General features: G+C 39.9%; 1 protein-coding gene across 6 annotated transcripts in view; it reads left to right on the top strand.

Moving 5' to 3' along the window:
- kiaa1109 (KIAA1109 ortholog) overlaps nt 1–27810 on the top strand; it is a 447188-nt gene that overhangs the window by 151633 nt on the left and 267745 nt on the right. For all 6 annotated transcript variants that reach the window (XM_073042844.1, XM_073042847.1, XM_073042845.1 and 3 more), the window contains exons 21-23: nt 2391–2621; nt 6843–6980; nt 25782–25958. In XM_073042844.1, coding sequence (XP_072898945.1) covers nt 2391–2621; nt 6843–6980; nt 25782–25958 — 546 coding nt within the window. The remainder of the gene's footprint in view (nt 1–2390; nt 2622–6842; nt 6981–25781; nt 25959–27810) is intronic.

Below are 27810 nucleotides of genomic sequence, written 5' to 3'. Positions count from 1 at the left end.
GAAAACAAAATAATAATAAATAAGTAATAAATATTGAAAACGTGATTTGTAGAGTCCACGAAAGTGAATCCATAGGTTGTGAATTCAATTCAGTGTCGGGGTGAGTGAAGTTAGAAGCTCTGGTTTAGGGGCCTGATGTTTGAGGGGTAATAACTATTCCAGAACGTGGTGGTGTGAGACCTAAACCTCCTGTACCACCACCTTTTTGGCAGCAGTGAGAAGAAAATGGCATTGAAACTATACTTGGCCTCACAGTAATAAGTATAAAGTGAGTAGAGCAGGTGACGAAGCACACAGCCTTGTGGTGCCCCTGTGCTGGTGGTGATTATGGAGGAGCTGTTGTTGTCAATCCACACTGACTGGGGTCAGCAAGTGGATGTAAACAATGGATGTAAGTACTCAATTTCAATAATAACCAATCATCAGCTAGCAATGGTTTTTGTGATCTTTTGACCTGTTCTTAACATAAAATCAAACAAGTCTTCAAATATTTAAGCAGAATTTTGTCAATCCTGATGAATGATCATGGATCTGAATTCACAGCATATTTTTTGCCCTTATTTTAAATTTTCAGTTAAATATGCATGTACAAATACAAAATGAAAGTTGCTTTCCATAGAGAATAACTTAAAAGGAAATTGTGAGGTTTTATTGATAATTGTAAAATAAATTGCGCATTTTTGTTATGGTAGGTGTTCTCTTTATGAGAGAGGAATTAAAAATAAGAGTTTGAGCTATTTTTGTAAGTGGAAAATTTTGTAAACTACTCATTTCCAAATAGATTGCTAAAAGCTTAATGCAGACTCAGAAATTAGAAAAGTGGCAAAGTTTTCATAAGATATTTTGCTGAATATGAGTAAGCTGAGCAACTGATGTGGTGGAAGTATTGCTTTTTAAATGTTACAGTATCATGTGAGGGTAAGTTGCGTCATTGGAATTCAATGAATGGTTATAAATACTGGTTCCTATGTTTCTTAATGTGAACAAGGAAGTTATTAATTTGTATAAACGCCTGTTTCACTAAATATTTATTTGGTTTATCTTAGGAGACGTTTAAGTACATTTGTGATAGGTGCACATATTGTTCACGTCATAAGTGGATACTTTTACTAGGTAGAATGTGCATGGAACAGCATGTGTTAATTTAGATTTGTAAAATGGATGTTTTATTTTGAGTCATCGAGTTCAAGAGGCTGAGAGATCCAAATTTTGCTTGGATTTTTTTCACCTGCTTGTACAATATTTTATGCAATTTTTTCCTAGATATTAGCAGAGTATCTATCAGTTGTTGTAGTATTATACTTTTGCTTCTCCTGAATAATCTGTGCAGATTGGTGATGACATCTCCTTGCTGACAATCAACACTGGTGCATCTCATTGGTATGTGCTTGGTCCATTGCCCTACTCTTTGTATACCCATGACTATGTGGCTAGGCATAGCTCAAATACCATCTATATATTTGCTGATGATACAGCCATTGTTGGTAGAATCTCAGGTGGTGATGAGAGGGCGTACAGGAGTGAGATATGCCAACTAGTGGAATGGTGCCGCAGCAACAACCTGGCACTCAATGTCAGTAAGACGAAAGAGCTGATTGTGGACTTCAGGAAGGGTAAGATGAAGGAACACATACCAATGCTCATAGGGGGATCAGAAGTGGAGAGAGTGAGCAGATTTGAGTGTCAAGATCTCTGAGGATCTAACCTGGTCCCAACATATTGATGTAGTTATAAAGAAGGCAAGATAGCGGCTATACTTTATTAGGAGTTTGAAGAGATTTGGTATGTCAACAAATATATTCAAAAACTACAGTGGAGAGTATTCTGACAGGCTGCATCACTGTCCGATATGGGGGCTGGGGGCTACTGTACAGGATTGAAGGAAGCTGCAGAGGGTTGTAAGCTTAGTCAGCTCCATCTTTGGTATTAGCCTACAAAGTACCCAGGACATCGTCAAGCAGCGGTGTCTCAGAAAGGCAGCATGCATTATTAAGGACCTCCAGCACCCAAGGCATGCTCTTTTCTCACTGTTACCACCAGGTAGGAGGTACAGAAGCCTGAAGGTACACACTCAGCAATTCAAGAATAGCTTCTTCTCCTCTGCCATCGGATTCCTAAATGGACATTGAACCCTTTGACACTACCTCACTTTTTTAATATATAGTATTTCTGTTGTTTGCCTGAATTTTAATCTATTCAATATACGTATACTGTATAAAGTATACTGAATAAGATTTATTTATTTATTATTAATTTTCTTTCCTTCTATATTATGTATTGCATTGAACTGCTACTAAGTTAACAGATTTCATGTCACATGCCGGTGATAATAAACCTGATTCTGATAATCTTTTCACACATGTATGACAGGTCTTTTTAATTTTATAAAGGAAAACTACTTTGGAGAAGATGACATGTATACAGACTTCGAGGAAGCTCTGACAAGTCCTGTTCTGTCATTGTCAACATCTTCTAGTTCTGGATGGACAGCAGTTGGTGTTGAAGAAAATGAGAAAAAAGAAACTGAGGGTAGAAGTAAGCAAATTCACCCACTTACTCTCCGCCCTTGGGATATCTCTGTCCTCATTAATTTATATAAAGTACATGGAAGACTCCCAGTGGTAAGTGAAATGTATCAGGAAAAATGTTCCCTTTGTGGTTTAAATAAGCTGTGATTGAATCTTTGATTTGTAGTTCTACACTTGAAAATGGATATAGTTGTGTTAGTGTTGGTAGAGTGATTATGTTATTGGGTTAGTGAATTCAGTTTCTGGGCAAGTAATTGAGAGAGATGAGTTAATTAAATAAATCTGGAAAATAAGGCCAGCATCAATAATGGCATCTTAAAGTGACTAAGTTGTTATTTCAAAACACAATTGAAAGGAAATCTGTCCTTTCCTATTCCAACTTTTGTATGTTCCAGAACTGCATCAGTTTGGTTGATATCTCTCTGCTTTCTGAAATTGCTTGCCAGGTCAAGCAGCTGAAGGCCAGTTAGATAACATACACTAAATAACTGTGATGTGTAAATGTAAAAGTATAAGCAGCTTTATTTGTTCTATCTCTGAATTGATTTTATGGATATGGAAAATATGCAAATACATAAATTGGCTACGTTTAATTGCACAATGTCATAACTCTTGTCACCTTTTGATACACTAAAAATGACATTATAATTCAGAGATTCTAATTGAGTATCAAAATCGAAAAGCCAGCTATCAAGATATTACATGGTGTGATGGCAAATGTTCATAAAAATAACTGAATCAAAATATCGAGGTACAAAATGTTGTGTCCTTGGTTTTAAAAGGAAGATTGAAATGTAATAGGCCAACCTTTGGGGTCAGTGATGGCTTCTTTCTCTTCAGTCGTGTAAGCTCTAAGGTTGATGGTGATGGTGGCCATTTTATTTGGTACATTTGTACACCTGTTCTTTAATGCAAATATCTAACTAGTCAATCATGTAGTTGCAACTTGATACATAAAAGCATGCAGACATGGTCAAGAGGTTCTAGTTGTTGCTCAGACCAAACATTAGAATGGGGGAAGAAATAAGTGGCAGTTCTGTGGGCGATAAAGCCTTGTTAATGAGAGAGTCAGAGGAGAATGGCAGACTGGTTAAAACTGAAGGAAGGCAATACTAATTCAATTAACCACATGTTACAACAGTGGTGTGCAGAAGAGTTTCTCTTGAGTGCACAACATTTTGAATCTTGAAGTGGATGGGCTACAGCAGCAACTTAAGCAACACTAAATTCCTCAGTGTTATCATTTCAGAGGACCTGTAGTGGGCCCAGCACGTAAGTCCAATTACAAAGAAAACATGGCTATTCCTCTACTTAGAATTTTGAAAAGATTGGGCATGACATCTTAAACTTTGACAAACTTCTTTGGATGTGTGGTAGAGAGTATGTTGACTGGCTGCATCACAGCCTGGTATGGAAGCACTAATGCCTTTGAATGGAATAACTTACAAAAAAGTAGTGGACACAGCCCAGATAGTTGTGGATAAAGCCCTTCCCACCATTGAGCACATCTACATGAAGCGTTGTCGCAGGAAAATAGCATCCACCGTCAGGGATCCCCACTACCCATGTTGTGCTCTCTTCTTGCTGCTGCCATCAGAAAGAATGTACAGGAGCCTCAAGCTTCAGGAACAGTTATTAACCCTCACACATTAGACTCTTGAAGCAGAGTAATAACTTCACTCAACTTCACTTGCCCCATCTCTGAATTGAACATTTCCCACGGCCTAAGGACTCACTTCCAATGACTCTCCATCTCATGTTCTTGATATTTATCGCTTATTTATTTATTTATCTATCTGTCTATTTATTTATTTATTTATTTATTATTATTTCTTTTTCTGTTTTTTTGTATTTGCACAGTTGTCTTTTATCTGCCCTGTTGGTGAGGTCTTTCATTGATTCTGTTATGGTTATTGGATTTATTGAGTATGCTTACACGAAAATGAATCTCAGGGTTGTATATGGTGGCATGTATTGTTTGTATTTTGATAATAAATTTACTTAAAATCACAAGCATACACTCGGCTACTTTATTAGGTACAGTGTAGGTTTACAGATTCTGTCACTGAAGTGGGAATCGTGCTTTACAGGGCAAGTGGGTCTTATGAGAAATGAAAAGAAAAGAATTTTTTCCACTTGAGAATCCTGGATCTTTGAAATTCTCTATTTAAGAGGGCTGTGGGAGTTCAGTCATTCCATACATTTAAGAAAACGGTAAATTTTAGATATTGAAAGGAATCAAGGGATATGGAAGTATGCAGGAAGGCACAGGGGTCAAATAGCTGACCATTCTTTCATATATTCTTATGTATGGTGTAATGCTTTTATGTTTTGTGCTTTGAACAAAACAGTTTGGTTCTTGCTACCATCCTTGATACTACTACACTTGAATTGACCTGGCAGCAGCAAGAAGAGAATGAGGTCTGGATGGTGAGGGTCCTTGATGATGGATGCTGCTTTCTTGTGACTGCGCTCCATGTAGATGTGCTCATTGGTGGAGAGGCTTTCCCTGTGATGGAATGAGCCCTTTCACTGAAGGGCATTGGTATTTCCATATCACGCTGTGAAGCAACCAGTCGATATACTCCTCACTACACATCTGTAAAAGTTTTTGATGTGTTGTCACATTTCTGTAAACTCCTAAGGAAATAGAGGTGCTGCTGTGCTTCCTTCGTATTTGCACTTATGTGCTGGGCCCTGGACAGGTCCTCTGAAATAATACCTAGGAATTTGAAGTTGCACCCCTCTCTACCTCTGATCCTCCAGTGAAGACTGGCTCATGGACAGGTTTCCTTTTCCTGAAGTCTATAATCAGTTCATTAGTCTTGTTGACATTGAGTGAGAGATTGTTGTTTTGACATCATTCATCCAGATTTTCAATCTTTCTCCTATATATGCTGATTCATCACCACCTTTGATTTGGCTGACGACAATGGTGTCATCAGCAAACTTGAATATGGCATTGGAGCTGTGCTTTGGCTAGACAGTCATAAGTGTAAAGCAGGTAGAACAGGGAGCTAAGCATAATGCCTTGTGGTGCACCTGCGCTGTTGGAAATCGTGGAGGAGATGTTGTTGCCAATCTGATCTGACTGTGGTCTACAAATGAGGAAATCCAGGATCCAACTGCAGAAGGGGGAATGAGGCCAAGGTCTTGGAGCTTGTTGATTAGTTTTGAGGGAACGGTGATATTGATTACTGAGCAGGAGTCAATAAAAGGTATTCTGGTGTATGCACCTTTGCTGTCCATATGTTCCATGGTTGAGTGAAGAAACAAATGAGACGGCATCTGCTGTGGACCTGTTGCTCCTGTAGGCAAATTGAGCGGATCTAAGTCGCCTCTCAGGCAGGAATTGATATGTTTCATCACCAACCTCTCAAAACACTTAATTGCTGTGGATGGCAATGCTACTGGGTAATAGTCATTGAGGTAGGTCACCATGTTTATCTTGGGCACCGGTATAATCGAAGTCTGCTTGAAGCAGGTGGGTACTGCACACTGCTGAAACAAGAGTTAGATCTCAGTGAACTCACCAGCCAGTTGATCAGCATTAGCCTTTAGTATGTGGCTAGGTACCCCGTCCAGGTCCAATGCTTTTCGTGGGTTTGCCCTCCTGAAGGCAGAGACTGAAATCATATGATCATCAGGGGATATGGAAGTTTGTGATGGTCTCTCCAAGTTTTGATGGTCAAAGCAAGCATAAAAGACATTGAGCTAATCTGGAAGTGCAGCCCTGCTGTCTCCCATGTCACTTGATTTAACTTTGTAAGAGGTGATAGTATTCAAGCCCTGCCACAATTGTCAAGCATCCTTTGTTTATTCATGTTTGGTCCAGAATTCTTGCTTCCATGGTGAGATGGCTTTCTGGAAATTGTACCTGGATCTCTTGTGATTTTCCTGATTACCAGACTTGAATGCTTCTGATCTGGCTCTCAAGCAGATTTTGGATTTCATGGTTCATTCAGGGCTTCTGATTGGAGAAGATTTTGAATGATTTAGTGGGGACACACTCCTCGACAATTGGTTTAATAAATTTCTTAGAAGAAATTAATCAGAAAGTTTAATTTATGTAATTGTGTAATTTTCCGTGTTACATGTAGAAAACTGAATAGTTGCGCTACTACTCTCTCTTTGCCTTGCGTGTGTGCACTTATAGTTGTTCACCCAACTATTCATATGAAAGCTTTTATTAAAATATCCTTGTATGGTCAATTAAACTAGATTAACAATTTAAATTTATTAATCTCTGTAATTAAGAAATTGAAGTGTGAGTAAGTTTAATAGTCTGAAGTTTAAAATGTTGCCCTCTTTCAGCATTGTAGTGGTGATGGTTCAGAATCCCCATCAGCGTTCCTGGAGAGGCTTTGTTTTGAAATGAAGAAGGGTTACAAAGAGACGATGCTGCAGCTTATATTGTCACCTGTATATGTCTTTGTAAGCGATAACTACCCGGTAAGTAACCCAGAAAAGCCCTTATTTGTGCCAGTAATATTTTGGTATGTGTCATTTGAAAGCAGGTTTTCCTTTTACTTTAATTATTCACATCTTGAGTTACGAAATGCTGAATGAAGCATATTGTGCCTTGAACACTTCAGTTTTTAAAATGTAAAAACTTTGTAATAATGTCTTCCTGTACTGATTTGTACTTGTGAAAATGAAAATCACAATCTCAGTTCAAAATGAGCACATAACAAGGCCATGCATAATGATCGCCGAAGGCTTCCTTATTATAAAAGAAACACATCCCCGATTGTTTCTTTGTGCATTTATTCTGTAACTGGCAGCTTGCGCAGCCGGTGAGACTACAGCAGCTTCAGAGGAAAGAGCATACAGGGGATGGAAAGGCATTCCAGGGTGTACTGACTGTATTGAAGATCTATGTTGTTGCACTTTATGCCAAAAGGATGGTAGTTTGTGCTGAGACCAGGAGCTAACCAGATCAGCCATTTCTAACTGGAATTCTGATTTCCAAAAGCTGAATAATGGCAAGAAAAAAATTACTACCCATTGATGTGTTAAGGTGAATTCTAGAATGTGGTCACATGCATACACATACCCTTTTGATTTTTCTGAGGAGTACCATTTGCTTTCATGAATCATAGTTCATTTTGCCAAAAGAGCATCAAGCAAAGATTAGACAACAAAAGAAACTGCAGCTGCTGGAATCTAGAACATAAAACAGAACGCTGGGAGACTTAGTGGGTCAAGCAGCATTCATGGAAGTAAAAGTTGTAAGGTGATGTTTTGGGCTGATGTTTAGGACCCATCTGGTCTGCAAGAAGAAAGGAAGTATACAGAGTACAGCAGTATAAGGGAGGAGTGGGACTGAGCTGAAGGGAGAGGTCAAGTGGTGGATGTGGAAGGTGATAGGATAGGTTCACAAAGGAAGAAGAAACCTGGGTAGACAGGTGATTTGTGAGAGTGGGAGAAGAACGCTGGGACTGTAGGTACCTGATAAAGGACAACTGGTATGATTATTGAAGTTTCCATTCACAGATAACCCATTCCTTTGAGTTCTTCTTCAACACAACTTACCTGTCCATCTAGGCTTCTTCTCCCTTTGTTCACATTTCCCAACCCTTTTTCACTCCCCTCCAAATCTGGTTCAATTTATCACCTACCAGGTGCCCCACCCCTCCCTCAGACTGATATATACTAAGAAAGTTTCCTCTTTCCCCTCAGTCCTGAAATGTTGTAATGCAACTTTTGCTTCCACGGATGCTGCTTGACCTACTGAGATTGTTTTTCCCTCCCCAGTTTGAAGCACACATGCTTAGTACGGTCTCCTCAAATGTCACCTTGAAGGAAGGAGAAAATAGATTTGAGGAGCCTTTTGCTGGGTCTTCTGATCTAATTGTGACCTGGAAGAGCTGATCTCTCACCCCTGCCAGGTTTTGTGAAATTAGTAAAATGCTTCTGGATCAGTAACCATTCTATTATCTACAGGGTTAGATGGAAGCTGCAGTGGAGGTACACACGTGTACATGTGTATGACATGTGTAATCTTAGTATCTCAACAAAATTTTACGCTGATCTAAGAGTTTTATTTCTTCAAAGGCCAGGTTGCAGCTCTTCAAAAGCAATGATGTACCACTTGTTAACAATTTGCTGTTCTTACTGAGAAATGAGATTCTGCCAGGAACAGCATTGTGAAAAATGCAGCTGATCTGCAGAAATTTAAAAAAAATCACCCTATCCCCCCATCCCACCCAGTCAGATCCTTATCTACGTGGTGCTCAGTGCTACTAAAATAATACAAGTAATTGGAAAAATACAAGGGGTGGACAGCTGCGATGCATAATGTCTAAGCTACATCTGGCATGGGTCTGGAGGCAGAACCAATTAGAACGTAGCTTGGTCACATCTAATCTGACAACCGTTATCTGCCCAGTCCCCCAAAATGCCCACTGTCTTGTAGAGTATGACTTTGTTATCTCCCTCGTAGGAGTCCCTTGGGGAACTATTACTTTAGTTCCTGCTTTTGAAGCCTGTTCACGCGAGATGGCCTGCCCTTGTATTTGCATTTTGTTGAAGTGAAAGGGCTACACCCTGCAGTGTGATTTGCGACAGCTACAGAGCAGGGGTGAGAGAGAAGGGCTCTTCAACAAATAGCAAGGCTATCTTATAGCTAGTCAGCAGCAAGGAAAATAGAGTTCTAAAACATACTCCTAATGAAGGGTTTCGGCCCGAAATGTCGTCACTACCTCCTCCCATAGATGCTGTCTGGCCTGCTGAGTTCTGCCAGCATTTTGTGTTTTTATTCTAAAACATACCTGCTGTTTATAAATAAGAGATTCACTTTCTCCTTTGTTCTTAGATTTACTAAAATTACTTTGATGTTTCTAATTGTTAACTCACTTCCTCCTTGAAGAGCAAATGATTCAAATACTAATGGTTCAAAATTATACTAACTTTTGTGTAGCTCTCCACAATGGAAGACGCTGTCTCCGAAAATTATTTAACATGAAAGAAAGAGGAGCTCGCAGGAAGTCTGTCACTTGAAAAATCATTCTATTTTAACTATTTTAAGTAACCAATTATCTAAACTGCATTATCTGCAGGTTAATGTGCCTACAGAGTACTGGTGAGGCACTGCAGCTGGTAAAGCATTTAGCAGATTGTATGACAGACTTATTCACCGTTTATGCACTATTTGATAATGATCAATATATTGATAGTGTATTAAAATGAAGCCAGTCCAAAGATGCAGCAGTGCTTGAAAAAATAATTCATCCTTTGGTGTAGACAATACAGTATGTTAATTTAGAAATATAGGCAGCTGACCAAAGGGATTATAATGCCTGTGGGGATGGATTATTCCTGCAGTTACCAACTGGTCATTTTTAATAACAATATCCCTATGAAGGCAATTCAGTCCTTAATTTCTAATCAATGCTGCCTCATTCTACTGTATTTTCTCTTCCTGGATGAATTGTCCCTCAAAACATTGTTGTGTATCAATAAAAGCCTTGTCTGAGAAACTTCACAGCAGAGAATGAGGTTTCATAATCATTACAATGCTGCAGACATCTAGTTGCATCTCTGCAAGGTCTTCATTGTTGAAAGATTAAAGCTGACAGTGATAGTCCAGAGTGATTCATTGTCCTATGGATATCAACTGATGCCAAAGAGTTATGTGACTTAATTTAAGAAAGGACAAGTGATTAGACTGAAGTAGAAGTACATAAAGTGATTTTTTTTTTGGCAGGCATCATTTTGATTAATAACTTTAAGTTAACCTCATAATTTAACAGATGTGAAAAAACAAGTTATCATTAAGCAGCTTCTCTGTTAATACTGTGGTTACTTGTTATTGTACTACCGAATCCCCTGTTTCCTGATAGCAAAAAAAATTATCAGTTTTGAGTGATGTCATTGCCTGAACCTTTACAACCTTCCAAGCTGTAGAATTCCAAAAAAATTGCTACCTTTTGAGGGAAGAAATTTCTCATCATGTTGCTTGTTAATATTCTATCCCACATTCTGAGATTCTTACCCTTAGTTCTAGATTCCTTAGTCATGGGAAACATCCTCTTCATATATACCCTCTTAATACTTTAGAACATTTCCACTTAAATGATGGACCTACCAGGAACTAGTCAGTTAAATATTTGCTGCACTCACTCTCCAGCAAGTGTACTCCCCCCACCCTTTTTGTTGGGTAAGAAAACCAAAGCTGTACACAAAACTGCAGGTATGGTCTCAAGTTCTTTCTAATTAGACTAAGACATGTTTACTCTTGTGTAGAAATCCTGTAGCGTTAAAGACCAATATAAAATGTCTTCCTAATTGCCTATTGCACCTTCACTGTAGTTTACAAAGACATGGGAGTTTTGAATATCCTCACGCTTTAATCATTTAATGAAAACTCAGCATGCCTCTTCTGATAACGTGGATAGCATTTCATTTTTTCTAATTATCTCTGCAATGTGTATTGTGGTTGCTCTGGGTCAACTATTCATTGATCTTGGGTCCTGTTATTTTATTTTTTTTAAGAAATTTAACCAGCAAGTTGTCTTGTGAACTTTAAAATATGGTGTCGGATTTGGTAGTGCATTATTAAAGTGGCTTTTTGTTCACTTCCTTGTTGATGTAGTGAGCACCAAGCTGATAATAGACATCGAGTAACAGAATGTCTTGGCAGTCATACAATGTAAAGACGTATTCACATCATCATACTGTTTCTTTTCTGATCTTAGAGTGATACAGTACTGAAACAAGGCCCATGTCCATGCTGAGCATCATGTGCCTACCTATACTAATCCCATTTACCATCACTTGCTCTGTAGTGTTCTATCCATTGGCAATTCGAGTGCTAGTCTAAGTAGAAAAACATAAAATAATTGAAGGTCACCAGACCACAAGCCCATGATTCAGTACAGTCACAATTGATTTACACGACCCTCACTCAACTCAAAATATTTCTACTTAAATGTGAGAGTTCCTGCTTCCACCACCTACATGGTCAGTTATTTCTGATTACAACCTTTCTCAAGGTGAAACATTTCTTCCTTGGATACTCTCTAAATCTCTTGCCCTCACCCTAGACCTATGTCCTCTAGGCTAGTTATCTCTTGGATTATCTGATGGCTTGTGAATTTGATGGTTAGCGTAGTCTGGCAGTATAACTGACTAGATATCCTCCTGGAGAACGTCCACATTTTATTAATGACTAGCTTGTAAACCCAACTTTGTAGGTTGAGACGTTACTGCTCAGAGAGGTTGAAATAAGATCTTGTGTTGTCATCAATGAGGATAGAATTTGCTCTCCCTGTGACAATCAGAATCAGGTTTAATATCATCGGCATATGTTGTGAAATTTGTTGTCTTTGCGGCAACAGCACAATGCAATAAGTACTGTAATAACAGAGAGAAACTGAATTGCAGTAATTTCATACATACATATTTTTTAATTATATAAGTAGTGCAAAAATAAAGAAGTATTGAGGTGGTGCTCATAGGTTCAATGTCCATTCAGAAATCAGGTGGCAGAGGGGAAGAAGCCATTCCTGAGTCATTGAGTGTGTGCCTTCAGGCTCCTGTACCTCCTTCCTGATGGTCGCAATGAGAAGAGGGCTCGTCCTGGATGATGGGGGTCTTTAATGATGGATGCTGACTTTTTGAGGCATCTCTCCTTGAAGATGCCCTGGATACTACAGAGACTAGTGCCCATGTTAGATCTGACTAAGTTTACAACTTGCCGCAGCTTCTTTTGATCCTGTGCAATTGCCCCCTCCCCCATATATGGCGATGCAGCCAGTTAGAATGCTGTCCACGGTACATCTGTAGAAATTGTGAATGTCTTTGGTGACATACCAAATCTCCTCAAACCCCGAATGAAATATATCCTACAATGAAACGTAGGTGTTGAGTGAGGCTAACCTAACATCAGTTGCCTATGTCTGAAAGCTCTACTAGCTGCTTCTGAAACATTTTGTTTAAAATTTGTCATTTGTAAAGATATTTATGTATTGAAATATACTGGTTTGTATCCTTTCTCATCCATAAATTCCATTTGATAAGTGACTGTATATCACTTTTTTTTACCTGAGTGCTCACAGCAGTAATTTTATTGATGGAAAAATGTGAACTTGAAAACTGCTGCTATCTGATGTAACCTTGGAAATTTATCCTTGTATTTCTCAGTCTTCACTTTGTTCCAGACTAAGTGGATTTGTTCAATTCAAGTTTTGTAAATATTTGTTTTTCTCCATGGTGTTTCTCCCCTTGGATACTACCTGTGAGCTTCTGAGTACTTCCAACAATTTTTTTCTTAATTTCTAGCATCAATAGCATATAAGTTATTTTTAACTTATCCTTTTGGAGTTTTTTTTAATTGAAAAAGATTGTAATCCTGAACGGTACAGTAGGTCTCCAGCGGATGCAATCTCCCCTCTGCCTTTGACACCTAATACATCAGGCTGGTGTTTGATTAGAGCATAGCATTCATCGCCATCGGCCCCTCAGTACTAATCAACAGGCTTCAAAAACTGGGTCCCTATGTGCCTCTTCTGCAACTATATCCTTGACTTCCTCATGTTGATAATGCAGTATTTTTCATTGTAATTTGTAGTATATTTTGTGTATTGCACTTGTTACGTTCCCCAGTAACCGGGTGGTTTTCCAGCAAAGATAGATGGATGTACCGAAACCTGATGCTACTATTTTCAAACGTTTTATTCAAAAAGGGGCACAAACGTATGGTTAATACAAAACATTCAGATCATATACATCGTCAAAACTCAATCTAAAACACCGGTGTAATAATAATCATTCAAAACACAAGCTCGATCGTCGTCTAGGGGTAATGTAGATTTTATATCGTTCGCTGGATATCTAAAAGTCTTTTAGATCACGGCAGTTTCACTTAGTTGCCGGTGGAAGTGTCGCGTTAGTGCACTTTTGTTAGAAAGACAGAGAGAGCATGAAGCATTTACCCGACAGGTTTTCCAACCCGTAGGAGGTAGTCGGAAGTCTCGTTGGAAGAATGGACTCTCATCTGTGGCTTCCCCTGTAGCTAGGCCGTCTTCCGTGGTGAAGTCGCCAATCCCAGGCAAGGGAAGGACGCACACGAACCCCACCACCGGCTGTAGCTATTAAAACGCTGTCGCAGGATTTCTAGCGTTCCTCCTTCGTGTGTTTCCTTGGTGCGTCTGAGGGGCCGTCTCTACAGCCCCTCTTTTATCTGGACTCACGGGGTCTCAGATGTCAATCAGGTTGAGATGATGCAATCTCTCCCCGTCACCCAGCCCACATTGCCCTGAGGGCTTGTACGTAGCCCCAGTCCCCAATCCACAAAGGTCTCCAAGAGACAATGGCCGTTATCTGTGGCTTTGTCTTGCTGAGGGGTCAGGACACATTCCAGACCGTAAGGCTCTCTCTCTCTCTGGCGATTCTCCCAAAGGAGGGGGCTGAGGTCATAACACACTGTATTGTTGGTGCAAAACATTATATTTCATGACATATGTCAGTGACAATAAACCTGATTCTGTTTCTTGTTTGCTGTAGTCAAAAATATTTCATTCAATGTAATTTTACTTACATTGTCTTTATTTACAAAGAAAAGATTTTTTGTGTAAGTTTACTTTGTTGAACACTTGCTCCACACGAAAGCATTTACCTGAGTTCAGAGGAACGATCTTAACTGAAACAGTGATTGTCCATTTCCCTCCACAGATGCTACCTGACCCACTGAGCTTCTTCAGAATCACATTTGCTATATGTAATGTATTTTTGAATGAAAATTTTGACATCTGGAAATTGGCCTTCAAAATTGTTCATTTCTGCAGAAATATGTATCTATGTATATTAAAATGAAAAAGAAAATGCAGATCTTGATCTGCTTGAAGCCAAGAAAATATTTAAATTTTCTTCATTTTTGCTCTGTCTATTTATAAGGTCATTCATCTCATGCCATTTTTTTTTACAGCTTTTATTGTCACCTTCAAAGGCTGGTGCACATAAAAAGCAAGTCTGTCAGTTTCTGTACATTTAGTTTATATAGCTTGTCTTCATTTTTCCTACCACAATGAATCACTTTACACTGCCCTGCTTTAAATTGCATCTGGCATCTGTATGCCCATTTCATCAGTTTGTTTGATATGTTTAATATTTTGACTGATTATTATATTTGTCAATGGGAAATTTCAAAATTATATGCTGATTGACCAAGTATTCACAATTAGGTTTATTATCACTAACATATGTCATGAAATTTGTTGCTTTATGGCAGTAGTATCAGAAACAGGTTTATTATCACCGGCATGTGTTGTGAAATTTCTCAACTTACCAGCAGCAGTTCAATGCATTACATAATATAGAGGAAGAATAAAATAAAATAATAGTAATAATAATAAATAAGTAAATCAATTACTGTACTTGTATATTGAATAGATTAAAATTTGTGCAAAGATCAGAAATAATATATAAAAATAGTGAGGTAGTGTTCATGGGTTCAATGTCCATTTAGAAATCGGATGGCAGAGAGGATGAAGCCGTGCCTGAATCACTGAATGTGTGCTTTCAGGCTTCTGTACCTCCTACCTGATAGTAACGGTGAGAAAAAGGCATGCCCTGGGTGCTGGAGGTCCTTAATAATGGACACTGCCTTTCTGAGACACCACTCCTTGAAGATGTCTTGGGTACTCTGTAGGCTAGTACCCAAGATTCAGCTGACTAAATTTACAATCCTCTGCAGCTTCTTCGGTCCTGTCTGAGGACTATCTGAGATTCAACCAACAATGGCTGTATCATCAGTAAATTTATAGATGGTATTTGAGCTATGCCTATTCACACAGTTATGGGTATAGAGAGTAGAGCAGTGGGCTAAGCACACATCTGAGGTGCCCCAGTGTTGATCGTCAGTGAGGAGGCGATGTTATCACCAATCTGCACAGATTGTGGTCTTCTGGTCAGAAAGTCGAAGATCCATTTGCAGAGGGAGGTACAGAGGCCCAGGTTCTAAAACTTCTCAATCAGCATTGTAGGAATGATGGTATTAAATGCTGAGCTATAGTCGATGAACAGCATCCTGACATAGGTGTTTGTGTTGTCCAGGTAGTCTAAAGCCGTGTGAAGAACCATTGAGATTGCATTTGCCATTGACTTATTGTGGTAATAGGCAAATTGCAATGGGTGCAGGTCTTTGCTGAGGCAGGAGTTCAGTCTAGTCTTAACCAACCTCTCAAAGCATTTCATCACTGTAGATGTGAGTGCTACCGGGTGATAGTCATTATTCACATTATTCTTCTTAGGCACTGGTATAATTGTTGCCTTTTGGAAGCAAGTGGGAACTTCTGCCAATAGCAGTGAGAGGTTGAAATACTTGAATATTCCCGGCAGTTGGTTAGCACAGGTTTTCAGAGCCTTACCAGGTACTTCATTGGGACCTTCAGCCTTACGAGGGTTCACCTTCTTTAAAGACAGCCTAACATTGGCCTCTGAGACAGAGATCACAGGGTCATCAGGTGTAGCAGGGATCTTCACAGCTGTAGTTTTATTCTCCCTTTCAAAGCAGCATAGAAGGTGTTGAGCTCATCGAGTAGCGATGCATTGCTGCCATTGGATTTTGCTTTGTACGAAGCAATGCATTGCAAACCCTGCCAGAGATGTCGTATATCTGATGTCGCCTCCAACCTCGTTCAAAATTTTCTCTTCGCCCTTGAAATAACCTTCCACAAATTATACCTGGTTTTCTGATACAGGCCTGGGTCACCAGACTTGAATGCTAGAGATCTAGCCTTCAGCAGATGACGTACTTCCTGCTTCATCCATGGCTTTTGGTTTGGGAATGTACAGTAAATCTTTGTAGGCACACACTCATCCACACAGGTTTTAATGAAGTTGGTAACAACAGCAGCATACTCATCGAGATTCAAAGATGAATCCCTGAATACAGTCCAGACCACTGATTCAAAACAGTACTGTAGGCACTCCTGTGCTTCCCTTTTCCATATTTTCTTGGTCCTCACTCCTGGTGCTACAGTCTTCTGTCTCTGCCTATACTCGAGGTGTAGAAGTACAGACAGGTGATCAGACTTCCTGAAGAAAGGGCATGGAATAGCAAGGTCACATCCTTGATGGTGGTGTAACAAAGGTCCAGTGTGTTGTTTGACAAAATGTTGCTATAAATTACAATATAAATAAATAGTGTGAAAGAGAAATAGTGAGGTAATGTTCATAGGCGTTCAGAAACCTGATGGCAAAGGCGAAGAAGCTGTTCTGAAAATGTTGAGTATGGGTCTTTGGGCTCTTTTAGTTCCTTCCTGATGAGAAGAGTCATGCCCGGATGGTGAGAGTCCTTAGTGATGGATGCTACCTTCTTAAGGCACCACCTTATGAAGATGTTCTCGATAGTGGGGAGATGAAGCTCGCTGAGTCTACAACCCTGTAAAGCATCTTACAATTCTGCACGTTTGAGCCTCAATACCAGGCAGTGAATCGGAATGCTCTCCATGTTACATCTGTAGAAATTTGCTAGAGTCATTGCTGAAATACCGAATCTTCTCAAACTCCTAAATGTAATATAGCCACAGGTGTGCTGCCTTCATAATTGCATCAGTATTTTAGGCCGAGGATAAATCTTCAGAAATATTGACATCCAGGAGCTTGAAGCTTCTCATTCTTTCCACTGCTGACCCCTCGATGAGGACTGGTGTGTTTTCCCTCAACTTCCCTTCCCTGAATCAATTCCTTGGTCATGCGTCAATTGCAAGGTTGCTGTGATGCCACTCAACCAGCCAATTTGTCTCACTACTGTATACCTCTTCATCAACATCTGAGAATCTGCCGACATTAGTTGTATCATTGGTGAATTTATCGATTGCATTTGCTCTGTTTCAAGTCGCATAGTCACAGTAAAGCAGCAGGCAGAACATGCATCCTTGAGGTGCACCTTTGCTGATTGTCAGGAGGAGGTGTTATTTCCGATTCACACTAACTGTGGTCTCCCGATGAGGAAGTCAAGGATCCAGTTGCAGAGGGAGGTACAGAGACTGAGAGTTTGAAGCTTATTGATTAGTACTGAGGGGACGATGGTGTTGAACACTGAGCTGTAATCAATAAGTAGCCTGGTGTATGTATTAATGCAAGTGAAAATAAATATGCAGTAAACTGCACAAGCACACCAGATCTTTGAGCTGTATTTAAAAACTAGATCAAAACTGACCTCCAGCTTGCTGAGGCCAGATACCACTTGATACCTACCCCTTGATAAGTTCCCCATCACAGACAATCAGAAAACTGTCTCCAACACCATCACTAACCTCACCAACTCTGGAGAACTCCCATCCACTGCCACCAAGCACCTAGTTCTCTTACCCTGCACTGGATGCTTCTACCTCCTAGCCAAGATCGACAAACTTGACTGTCTGGATAGGCCTATTGTCTCTACCTGCTCCTGCCCCACTGAACTCTTGTACTCACACCTTGACTCCATTCTATCCCCATTTTCCCGCTGCCTTAACAGTGATAGAGTTTCTCTTGTCATTACCTACCATCCCATATTTCCACATCCAATGTATAATCCTCTGCAACTTTCGCCATCTCTAACATCCTACCACCAAACTTCCCCCCCCCCCCCACTGCTTTCTGCAGGGATAGCTCCCTCCATGATTCCCATGTCCATTTGTTCCTCCCCACTAATGGCCAAAGTACTACACCTGTCCACCACCTCCCTTATCTTCATTCAGGGCCCCAAACAGTCCTTGCAGGTGAGGCAGCACTTCACTTGTGAATCTGCTGGAATCATCAGATGTTGATGCACATTGCCACCAGTGCTCCCAATGTGGCCTTCTCTACGTTGGTGAAACTCGTCGTAACTTCTGGGGCTGTTTCATCAAGCACCTCTGCTCCATCCCCAAAAGCGGAACTTACCAGTGGTCAAACATTTTAATTCCAATTCCCTTTCCTGTTCTGTCATGCTGCTCTGGTTTCCTGATCTATGGCTTCCACTTGTGCAAAGATGATGCCACCCTCCTGGTGGAAGAGCAACACCTTATATTCCATCTGGGTAGCCTCCAACCTGATGTCATGAATATTGATTTATCTTTCCAGTATTAAAAAATCCCTCCACTTCCCTTCTTCTATTCCCCCTTTTGGCCTCTTAACTCTTCTCAACCTCCTATTACGTACCCCTGGGTTATCTCTTCCTTCCTCTCCGGCCCTTTCTTATTCTTACCCATTGAACTTCACCTATCACCTCCAGCTATCCCCACCTTTCTGTTCTGGCACCTTGCCGCTTGCTGAAGAAGGGTTTCAGGCCAAAACATTGGCTATTTATTCATCTCCATGGGTGCTGCCTGACCTGCTGTGTTCCCCTAGCTGTGCCAGGAGTCTGCTTGCAAGACCATTGAATTGGTGTAGAGGAACTTAGATTTGTCACTCGCTTTCCTTCCATTTGCTGGAATTATAACCCCAGCAATGTATTCAGTTTAATAAATGGAGAGCATTTCATCTGCCAAGTCTTATTCAGGCTGTCCCTCAAAAATGTACCTCAGCCAAGCACCAGCCTGTCAATACTGTGTTCGTAAAATAAATAGTAGTTTTTTGCTTGATGAAAATTGTGTGATTTCTGCTTTCCATATTTAGCTAGTTTTGCTGAAGTGACTAATTACTCAACAATACATCTGAGCAGAACTGTTGAGTTTATATAGCCCACAATAAGCAGAATTATAGGGAAAGGGTCAAACAAAGGAAACTTTACAAGACCTAAAACAATACAATATTTTTAATGGTCTGATTAATATGTCTCACTTGGTAGCGCAATAATATCAGCACCGGACTCCGGAGCGAAGGCTCCCGAGTTCGAATCCAAGTCGGGTTGATTGTCGAGCTAGCAACTCGGCCTCGTAAAAACAAGAATAGCTTGCTACGGAAACACCGTCAAAAGACGGTGCCCCGATAACTCCACTGCTGAGTTAAGGGCTATTCTTCTTCTTCTGATTACTATGGCCCAAAAGGACTTGCCTCATCTGGGTTAAGGGGGAAGGTGTCCAGTGGGTGTGGTTTAATAAAGTTGCATATATTATTTTATAAATACTCAGTTCAGTTGAAATTGGTTTATTATTGTCATATATTGAGATACAGTAGAAAGCTTGACTTGATCATACAATGCTTTGAGGTAAAACGAGGTAGAGCAATAACAATGCAGAGTGAAGTATAACGGCTATATGGAAAGCGCAGTGCAGATAAACAATAAGGTGCAAGGCCATAACTTGATAGATTATGAGGTTCCGAGTCCAAATTCAGAGTCCTTGAGCCTGGTCATTTCAGGCTTTTATATCTTCTATTTGATGGAAGAGAGAGAAGAGTAGTGGGTTCTGCTCGCTACTCTGTGATGTTTGCTCAGCTCTGTGCTGAGCTGAGGCTGTGGCCTGCTCCAAGCTCCGTGTCTGAGGGTCCATGATGTTTACTGGGCTCTGCATGGAGCTGAGGCTCTGGCTGTGGCCTGTTTTGGATGCTTTGGGCTCCACAATGTTTACTCGGCTCTGCACTGAACTGAGCCTGAGACCGTATGGACTCACTTTTGTTCTGAATGCTATTTGTTTACTTTTATTGTTGCACGATTTGTTGTATTTTCTATCTGCACATTGGGTGTTTGACAGTCTTGTTTTTTTTAATGAGTTCTTTTTGGGTTTCTTTGTTTTGTGGCTGCTTGTAAGGAGATGAATTTCAAGGTTGTATAATGTATTCATATTTTGGTAATAAATGTACTTTGAACTGATGATATTGTTTGCTTTACTGATGCAATTAAAAGAATAGATGGTGTCCATCGAATGGTGGTTGCTTTCTGTGATGTGCTGAGTTCTGTCCTCAACTTAGTTTCTTGTAGTCATGTGAAGATGATATCCATACCAAGTTGTGTGATGCATCCTGATTTGATACTTTCTATGGTGCATTCATAAAAATCAGTAAGGGTTGATGGGGGCATGCCCCATATTTCTTTAGCCTCCTGACGAAGTTGCGAATGTTGGTGAGGTTTCTTGGCCATGATTTCTATTTACATGATTCAACCAGAACAGGTTATTGGTGATGTTCAGTCCCAAGAACTTGAAGCTCTTAACCTCAACGCTATTGATGTAGACAGAGCACGTGCATTGCCCCCCCCCCCCCATCTTTTCTGAAGTCAATGACCAACTTTTTTTTATATTGCTAACGTTGAGGGAAAGGTTGTAGAAATGACATCATGTAATGAAGCTCTTTGTGTTCTTCCTGTACTCTGACTAGTGGTTATTTGTGATATGGCCCACTGTGGTGTAATGATGTGCAAGCTTGTAAATGGAGTTAGAGCAGAATCTGGCCACATGGTCATGAGTGTTGAGGGATTAGAGTGGGAGCTGAGCATGCAACCTTGTGGAGCACCAGTGTTTAGAATAATTGTGGTGAAAGTGTTGCTGCCTGCACTCATTGATTTATGATCTGTTGCTCAGGCATCGAGGATTGCACAGAGAGGCACTGACTGCCAGGGTCCGGAGCTTTGAGATGAGTTTGTTTGGGATTATAATGTTGACGGTGGAACTGCAGTCAATAAACAATAGTCCAACATAGGTGTCTTTATTGTCCAGATGCTCCAGAGATGATTCCAAGGCCAGAAAGAAAGCATCTGCTGTAGCCGATTGCAGTGTGTTGAGGTTCTTTGGAAGGCTGGAGTTAATGCATGCCATGACCAACCATGTAATGCACTTCATGATGATAGATATCAGAGGCATCTGGGCAGTAGTTATTTAGCCAAGTTGCCTTGTTTTACTTAGATACCAGAATGGTAATGGTCTTTGTAATACAGGTGTGGACCACAAATTGAAACAGGGAGGAGGTTGAAAATGACAGCAAATACTCGTGCCAGCTGATATGCATAGGACCTATGACAAGGAAATGCCTTCTGACTCCACTATGAAAGTGTATTTTTTTCTCCTGTGAATCTGAGGTATGGTTAATGCATCTCATTAGATGGAACAACATATTTAATTCATGATGAGCTACATAATGCAATGCAAAGCAATGAGCAAATATCACACACAAACTGTTGGAGGAACTCAGCAGACCAGGCAGCATCTATGGAAAAAAATACCCAGACTCAGTAAACAAGTATGCTGGTTGACCATAAGATATAAGAGCAGAATTAGACCATTTGACCTTTTGAGTCAACTCTGCCATTTCATCATGGCTGAACCATCTCCCTTTCAGCCCCAGTCTCCTGCCTCCAACACCCCCCCATAAGACCATAAGATATAGGAGCAGAAGTGGGCCATTTGGCCCATCGGCTCTGCCATTCAATCATGGGCTGATCCAGTTCTTCCAGTCATCCCCACTCCCCTGCTTTCACCCCATATCCTTTGTTGCCCTGGCTAATCAAGAACCTATCTATCTCTGCCTTATATACACCTAATGACTTGACCTCTACAGCCGCTCGTGTCAACAAATTCCACAGATTTAGCACCCTCTGACTAAAGTAATTTCTCTGCATCTCAGTTCTAAAAGGACGTCCTTCAGTTCTGAAGTCGTGCCCTCTTGTCCTAGAATCCCCTACCATGAGAAATAATTCTTCCATATCTAATCTGTTCAGGCCTTTTAACATTTGGAATGTTTCTATGAGATCCCCCTCATTCTCCTGAACTCCAGGGAATACAGCCCAAGAACTGCCAGACGTTCCTCCAACGGTAACCCTTTCATTCCTGGAATCATTCTCGTGACTGTTCTTTGAACCCTCTCCAATGTTAGTATATTCCTTCTAAAATAAGGAGCCCAAAACTGTACACAATCCTGCAAGTGTGGTCTCACGAGTGCCTTATAGAGCCTCAACATCACATCCCTGCTCTTATATTCTATACCTCCAGAAATGAATATCAACATTGCATTTGCCTTCTTCACAATCGACTCAACCTGGAGGTTAACCTTTAGGGTATCTTGCACTAGGACTCCCAAGTTCTTTCATAACCTGACTAATCAAGGATCTATCAACCTCTGCTTTAAATATATCCAAATGACTTGGTCTCTGCAGTTGCCTGTGGCAACAAATTCCACAGATTCACCACTCGCTGGCTAAAGAAATTTCTCTTATCTCTGTTCTAAAAGAACACCCCTCTATTCTTAGGCTGAGTCCTCTGGTCTTAGACTCCCCCATCGTATGAAACATCCTCTCCACATCCACGCTATTGAGACCTTACAATATTTGATAAGTTTCATTGAGATCTCCCCTCATTCTTCTAAATTCCATTGAGTACCAGCCCAGAGCCATTTAACACTTCTCATATGATAAGCCTTTCAATCCTGGAAACCTTTTCATGAACTTCCTTTGAAGACTATCCTGTTTCAGCATATCCTTTCTAAGGTAAGTGATCCAAAAATGCTCTCAGTACTGCAAATGAGGCCTCACCAGTTCCTCATAAAGCCTTAACATTACATCCTTGCTTTTATATTCTAGTCCTCTTGAAATGAATGCTAACATTGCATTTGCCTTCCTTGCCAACAACTGAACCTGCAAGATCACCTTTAGGAAATCTGAGGTTATTTTCTGCTACATAATCTAAATTTTTCTCCCAATTTATAAAATAGTCTATGTTTGTATTCCTTCTACCAAAATGCATGACCATACACTTCCTGACACTGTGTTCCATCAGCCACTTCTCTGCCCATTCCCCTAATCTGTGTAAGTCCTTCCGTAGACTCTTAGCTTCGTGAGTACTACCTGCCTCTCCACCTGTCTTCATATTGTCCTCTCTCGGCCACAAAGCCATCAATTCCTTCATCCAAATCATTGCTATATAATGTAAAAAGAATCGGTCCCAACACAGAACCCCGTTGAACACTATCCTAAAATGTCAGCTAGAGAGTGCAAGGACCAGTTGCTGGGATCAGATTTATGATGTGTTGGGGAAGAATGACCTAGGCACAAGGTGACCACAGTATTGTCTCTGCAGTCCTGAGACTCTAGTGGCCAAGGCAATGGCCATGTGATGGGTCGACCTAGAGAAAGGATCGACCCAGGTAGGGGTGGAGAGAAGTGACCAGGGTATAAAAGAATGAACACAGTGGTGGTGAGGTCTCTTGGATTTGGGCTCACCACAGGTTAGGTTGTGACTGTTACTGTGGACTGATTGCAACAGGGCACTGTAGTTAAATGGGTTCTGGCGCGCTTCCGAGATAAGTAACTTAGCAATAAAGTGTTGTGTGCAGCATTGTGTGTGTGAGGCTTATTCCCATTGGATCTGCAAACATCCTTAACTTTTAGCACAGCAAACACCACTAGTCACCAGCTGCCAACCAGAAAAGGCTCCCTTTATTCCCACTCATTGCCTCCTGCCAATCAACAATGCTCTATCCATGCAAGTACCTTTCCTGTAATAACTTGTTAAGCGCCTCGTGTAGCATCTTGTCAAAGGCCTTCTGACATCCACTGATTCTCCTTATCTATCCTGCTTGTTATTTGTTCAAAGAATTCCAATGGATTTGTCAGGCAAGATTTTCCCTTAAGAAAACCATGCTGACTTTGGCTTGTTCTATCATGTACCTCCAAGTACCCCAAAACCACTTCCTTAACAATCGACTCTAACATCTTCCCAACCACTGAGGTCAGACAAACTGGCCTATAATTTCCTACCTTCTGCTTCTCTCCTTTTCTGAAGAGTGGAATGACATTTGAAATTTTCTGGTTCTCTGGAACCAAGCTAGAATCCCATTGATTATTGAAAGATCATTACTAATGCCTCACAATCTCTGCAGTCGCCTCCTTCAGAACCCAGGAATATAGACCATCTGGTTTAGGTGATTTATCTACCTTCAGACCTTTCAGTTTCTCAAGCACCTTCTCCCTAGTAATGGCAACCTCACTCACTTCTGCCCCCTGATAGTCTTGAACCTTCGTCATACTGTTTGTGCCTCACAGTGAAGACTGATGTAAGATACTTATTCAATTCGTCTGCCATTTCCTTGTCCCTCATTACTACCTCTCCAGCATAATTTTCCAGCGGTTCGATATCTACTATCACCTCTCTTTTACTCTTTATATATCTGAAGAAACTTTTTGGTATCCTCTTTAATATTATTGGTTACCTTATTTTCATATTCCATCTTTTCCCTCTTTATGATCTCATTAGTTGCCTTGTGTTGGTTTTTAAAAGCTTCCCAGTCCTCTAGCTTCCCACTAAATTTTGCTCCATTATATGTCCTCTCTTTTGCTTTTGTATTGGCTTTAACTTCTTTTGTCAACCACAGTTACGTCATCCTGCCTTTAGAGTACTTCTTTGGGATGTATCTATCCTGAGCCTTCCGAATTGCTCCCAGAAATTCCAGCCATTGGTGCTCTGCCATTATCCCTGCTAGTGTTCCCTTCCAATCAGTTCTGGCCAGCTTCTCTCTCATGCCTCTGTAATTCCCATAATACTAATGCGTCTGACTTTAGCTTCTCCTTCTCAAATTTCAGGGTGAATTCTATCATATTATGATCGCAGTCTCCAAAGGGGTCCTTTACCTTAAGCTTTCTAATCAATTTAGTTCAGTTCAGAATAACTGATCCCCTAGTGGTCTCTACCATGAGCTGCTGTAGTAAGATAAGATGACAAAGTAGCAAATTAATATTAAAGTGCATCTCAAATGCTGTATTTATCTGTATTTAGCATTTATGAAAAAAAACAGTATGAGCACTATACAAGTTCTTTTGTTTTTTTTACTATGATTTATAGCTTGTAATATGTTATGAAGTTTGAGGCTATGCTGACTATTCTCTCTCCTCTATATTGTAATTTAACAGAATTATTGATTTTACTCTAATCACTTTGGTGTTTAGTACTAATTTTCTGTTAGGCTTAGGCCCTTAATTTATCCATTGATCAGTCCTGTGTCTGGGTTTCATTTGCACATGGGGGCAGGGTTTATCATGTGTGACGATGTAGTGTTGATCTTGAAGTTTGTGTGTTGAAAGTCTTCTCACAGAATGGTTGGTTAATGAATTTTTAAAAAATACATTTTTCCAATGACAACAAAGGCATGATGATGTATTGTCAAGTTGAATTCATGCAAAAGCACCTGCAGATGGAAGAATTCCCTTGTAATGTACATAACCCTTCTTTTCCTTCTTGTCTCCAAAGATTGTAGGTTGTAGAAGCTTTGGCAAGTTTCATGTGCATCTTGTTAATGACATACATTGTCATGGATGATGCTGCTGCTTTGTAGTTTTGTACACAGTGTACTAAGTTCATATTTTTTGCTTTCAACATTAGCAATATAAGTAGGAATAATTTTTATCTATCTTCTTTACAGAGGCCGTCTGTGGATGGGCTATTACGTGAAGGTCATATCAGTCTGTCAGGATTGCAGCTACGAGCCCATGCCATGTTCTCAGCAGAAGGGCTACCACTAGGAAGCACTACGTTGGAATATGCATGGCTCATTGATGTGCAAGCAGGCCTGTTTACAGCAAAAGTAACTTTGCCACAGGTAGTTAATCCTGTTTATGAGAAATAAATTTGGTGCTTATCTTTTTTTGTTTTTAAGAGTAAATTTGATCTGTGAAGTAAAAGATAAAAACAAGGTAATTCATATTTAGGATCATACAATGTTGTACACTGAAATCTTCCCCCATGTTCTGTTTTAGGGTTTAACGATTCCAGCCAACCCAATCTTTGCATTTTGTTAAATTTCCCCCTTTTATGTGCAATTGTTTCATGTATCTCATTGCTTTTTGTGTGTGTGTGTGTGTCTATGTATATGTGTATGAAATGAGTTAAAAAGGGTTAAGAGAAGAATTCAGACTGAATTTATAAAGTAAGATTTTAGTTGACACCTCTCATGCACCTTGTTTCTATGTTCATTGTTTGAGTTTTGTCTTATATAAAGAATACAATTTAGGAGTCTTATTTTGCACTTTTGTGGAATTTTGAGTTAGCTTTGTGAATAGTCAAAACATTCAATGTTTTTGGTGAGTGTTAGAAGAATGATTGCAAAAAGCAAAGCAAGAGGTGAAACTGGTTTGTTTCCTATTAAATTTTGCAATATCTTGACTTTAATCTGCTTAGCTAATAAGGTTAATAAAAATGACAGCAGTAGCCTAGCTGGCTGTTGTGATCTATATATCTGTCATAAACAATTTAACTTGTCAAGTCACAAGGGAACTGTAGCAGATTAATCAAAGCTGTTAGTGTGCTTCAATTTAGGTTGCTCATAGCTGATTGCTCACAGTTAAGTGATAAAGTGTGTTGTTTTTTATATTACATATCAGCAGGTAGATGCAAGTAGGGGTTGCTGGCTGTCTACTCAGTTTTGTTTGAAGAAGAGTACAGCGATTTGTGTGAAACATACCGATCATGTCAGTTTCCTTACAAATTAATATTTTTAAATTTTAAAGCAAATGTGCATGTAATTAGCAGACAAGACTAGAGCTGCTCAAGTTGTCTACTAGTAACTGTGCAAATGAAAACCAATTTTACAAGAAGCAATATTTTAAACTGGTGCAGTGACATGTAAATTTGAGGATGAAGGAGGGGAGAAAATAACAGATATGATAGTGCAAGAAAGAGGAGAATAAATATAAGAAATATTGATGGTGGAAATGTATTGGGGAGACAGTGGGAAAATAAAGGACCAAAGGATTTAGTTGAGGTTGCTATAAATATTAACAGAGCATTAATTATCTTCATTTTCTGCACAATATAATGTGTGTAGGATTTATGATGGCTATTGAATGATGTACAGAAAATTAAAAACTGCCTCAATATTGGTTTTCCCAAAATTTGTTTGGGCCTTATTGCAACTATATATAGGCTCCAGAGGGACTTGGAAAGGAAGAAAGGGTATGGGCAGAAATATAGGATGTGGGTAGAGTAAGTGTTTTGTTAACTACAGTGGAGTGAATCATCTATTCAGGGAGTAGAAAGATGTTAACAATCTCACATCATTTCCTTTAAGACAACAAGTGCTGGTAGCTATTATGCTGTTGCCTTTTTACAGCTCCTCTGATTTCTGTTCTTTGTTTTATCGCAATTCACATTTGCCTTCAAATTTTTGCCTTTAATACTTTATCTTCCATTCTATCATAGATCTACCCTTTTGTTTGTTCTCTCTCATTTGTTTTGTTGTCCTCAAGTTCATTAAGATAGATGTGTTGCTCATGTTACACCAGACTGAAGCTTTTACTGTTTCTATGTACCAAAACTGGCCCAAATTGCTGCATTTTCAGAATTTTAAATTTTTAGATTCTATTGTTTATGCACATGTAGAATGGGTATCTTTCTTGAAAGAATATTCTTTTTAATGTTTCAAATCAGTTTGTATTGAAGATTTTAAGTAGTTT

This window comes from Hemitrygon akajei, chromosome 4 (assembly GCF_048418815.1).
Source record: "Hemitrygon akajei chromosome 4, sHemAka1.3, whole genome shotgun sequence".
NCBI classification, from domain to species: domain Eukaryota; kingdom Metazoa; phylum Chordata; class Chondrichthyes; order Myliobatiformes; family Dasyatidae; genus Hemitrygon; species Hemitrygon akajei.
Note: the sequence above shows the minus strand (reverse complement) of the source record. Positions and strands in the feature narration are given on the sequence as shown.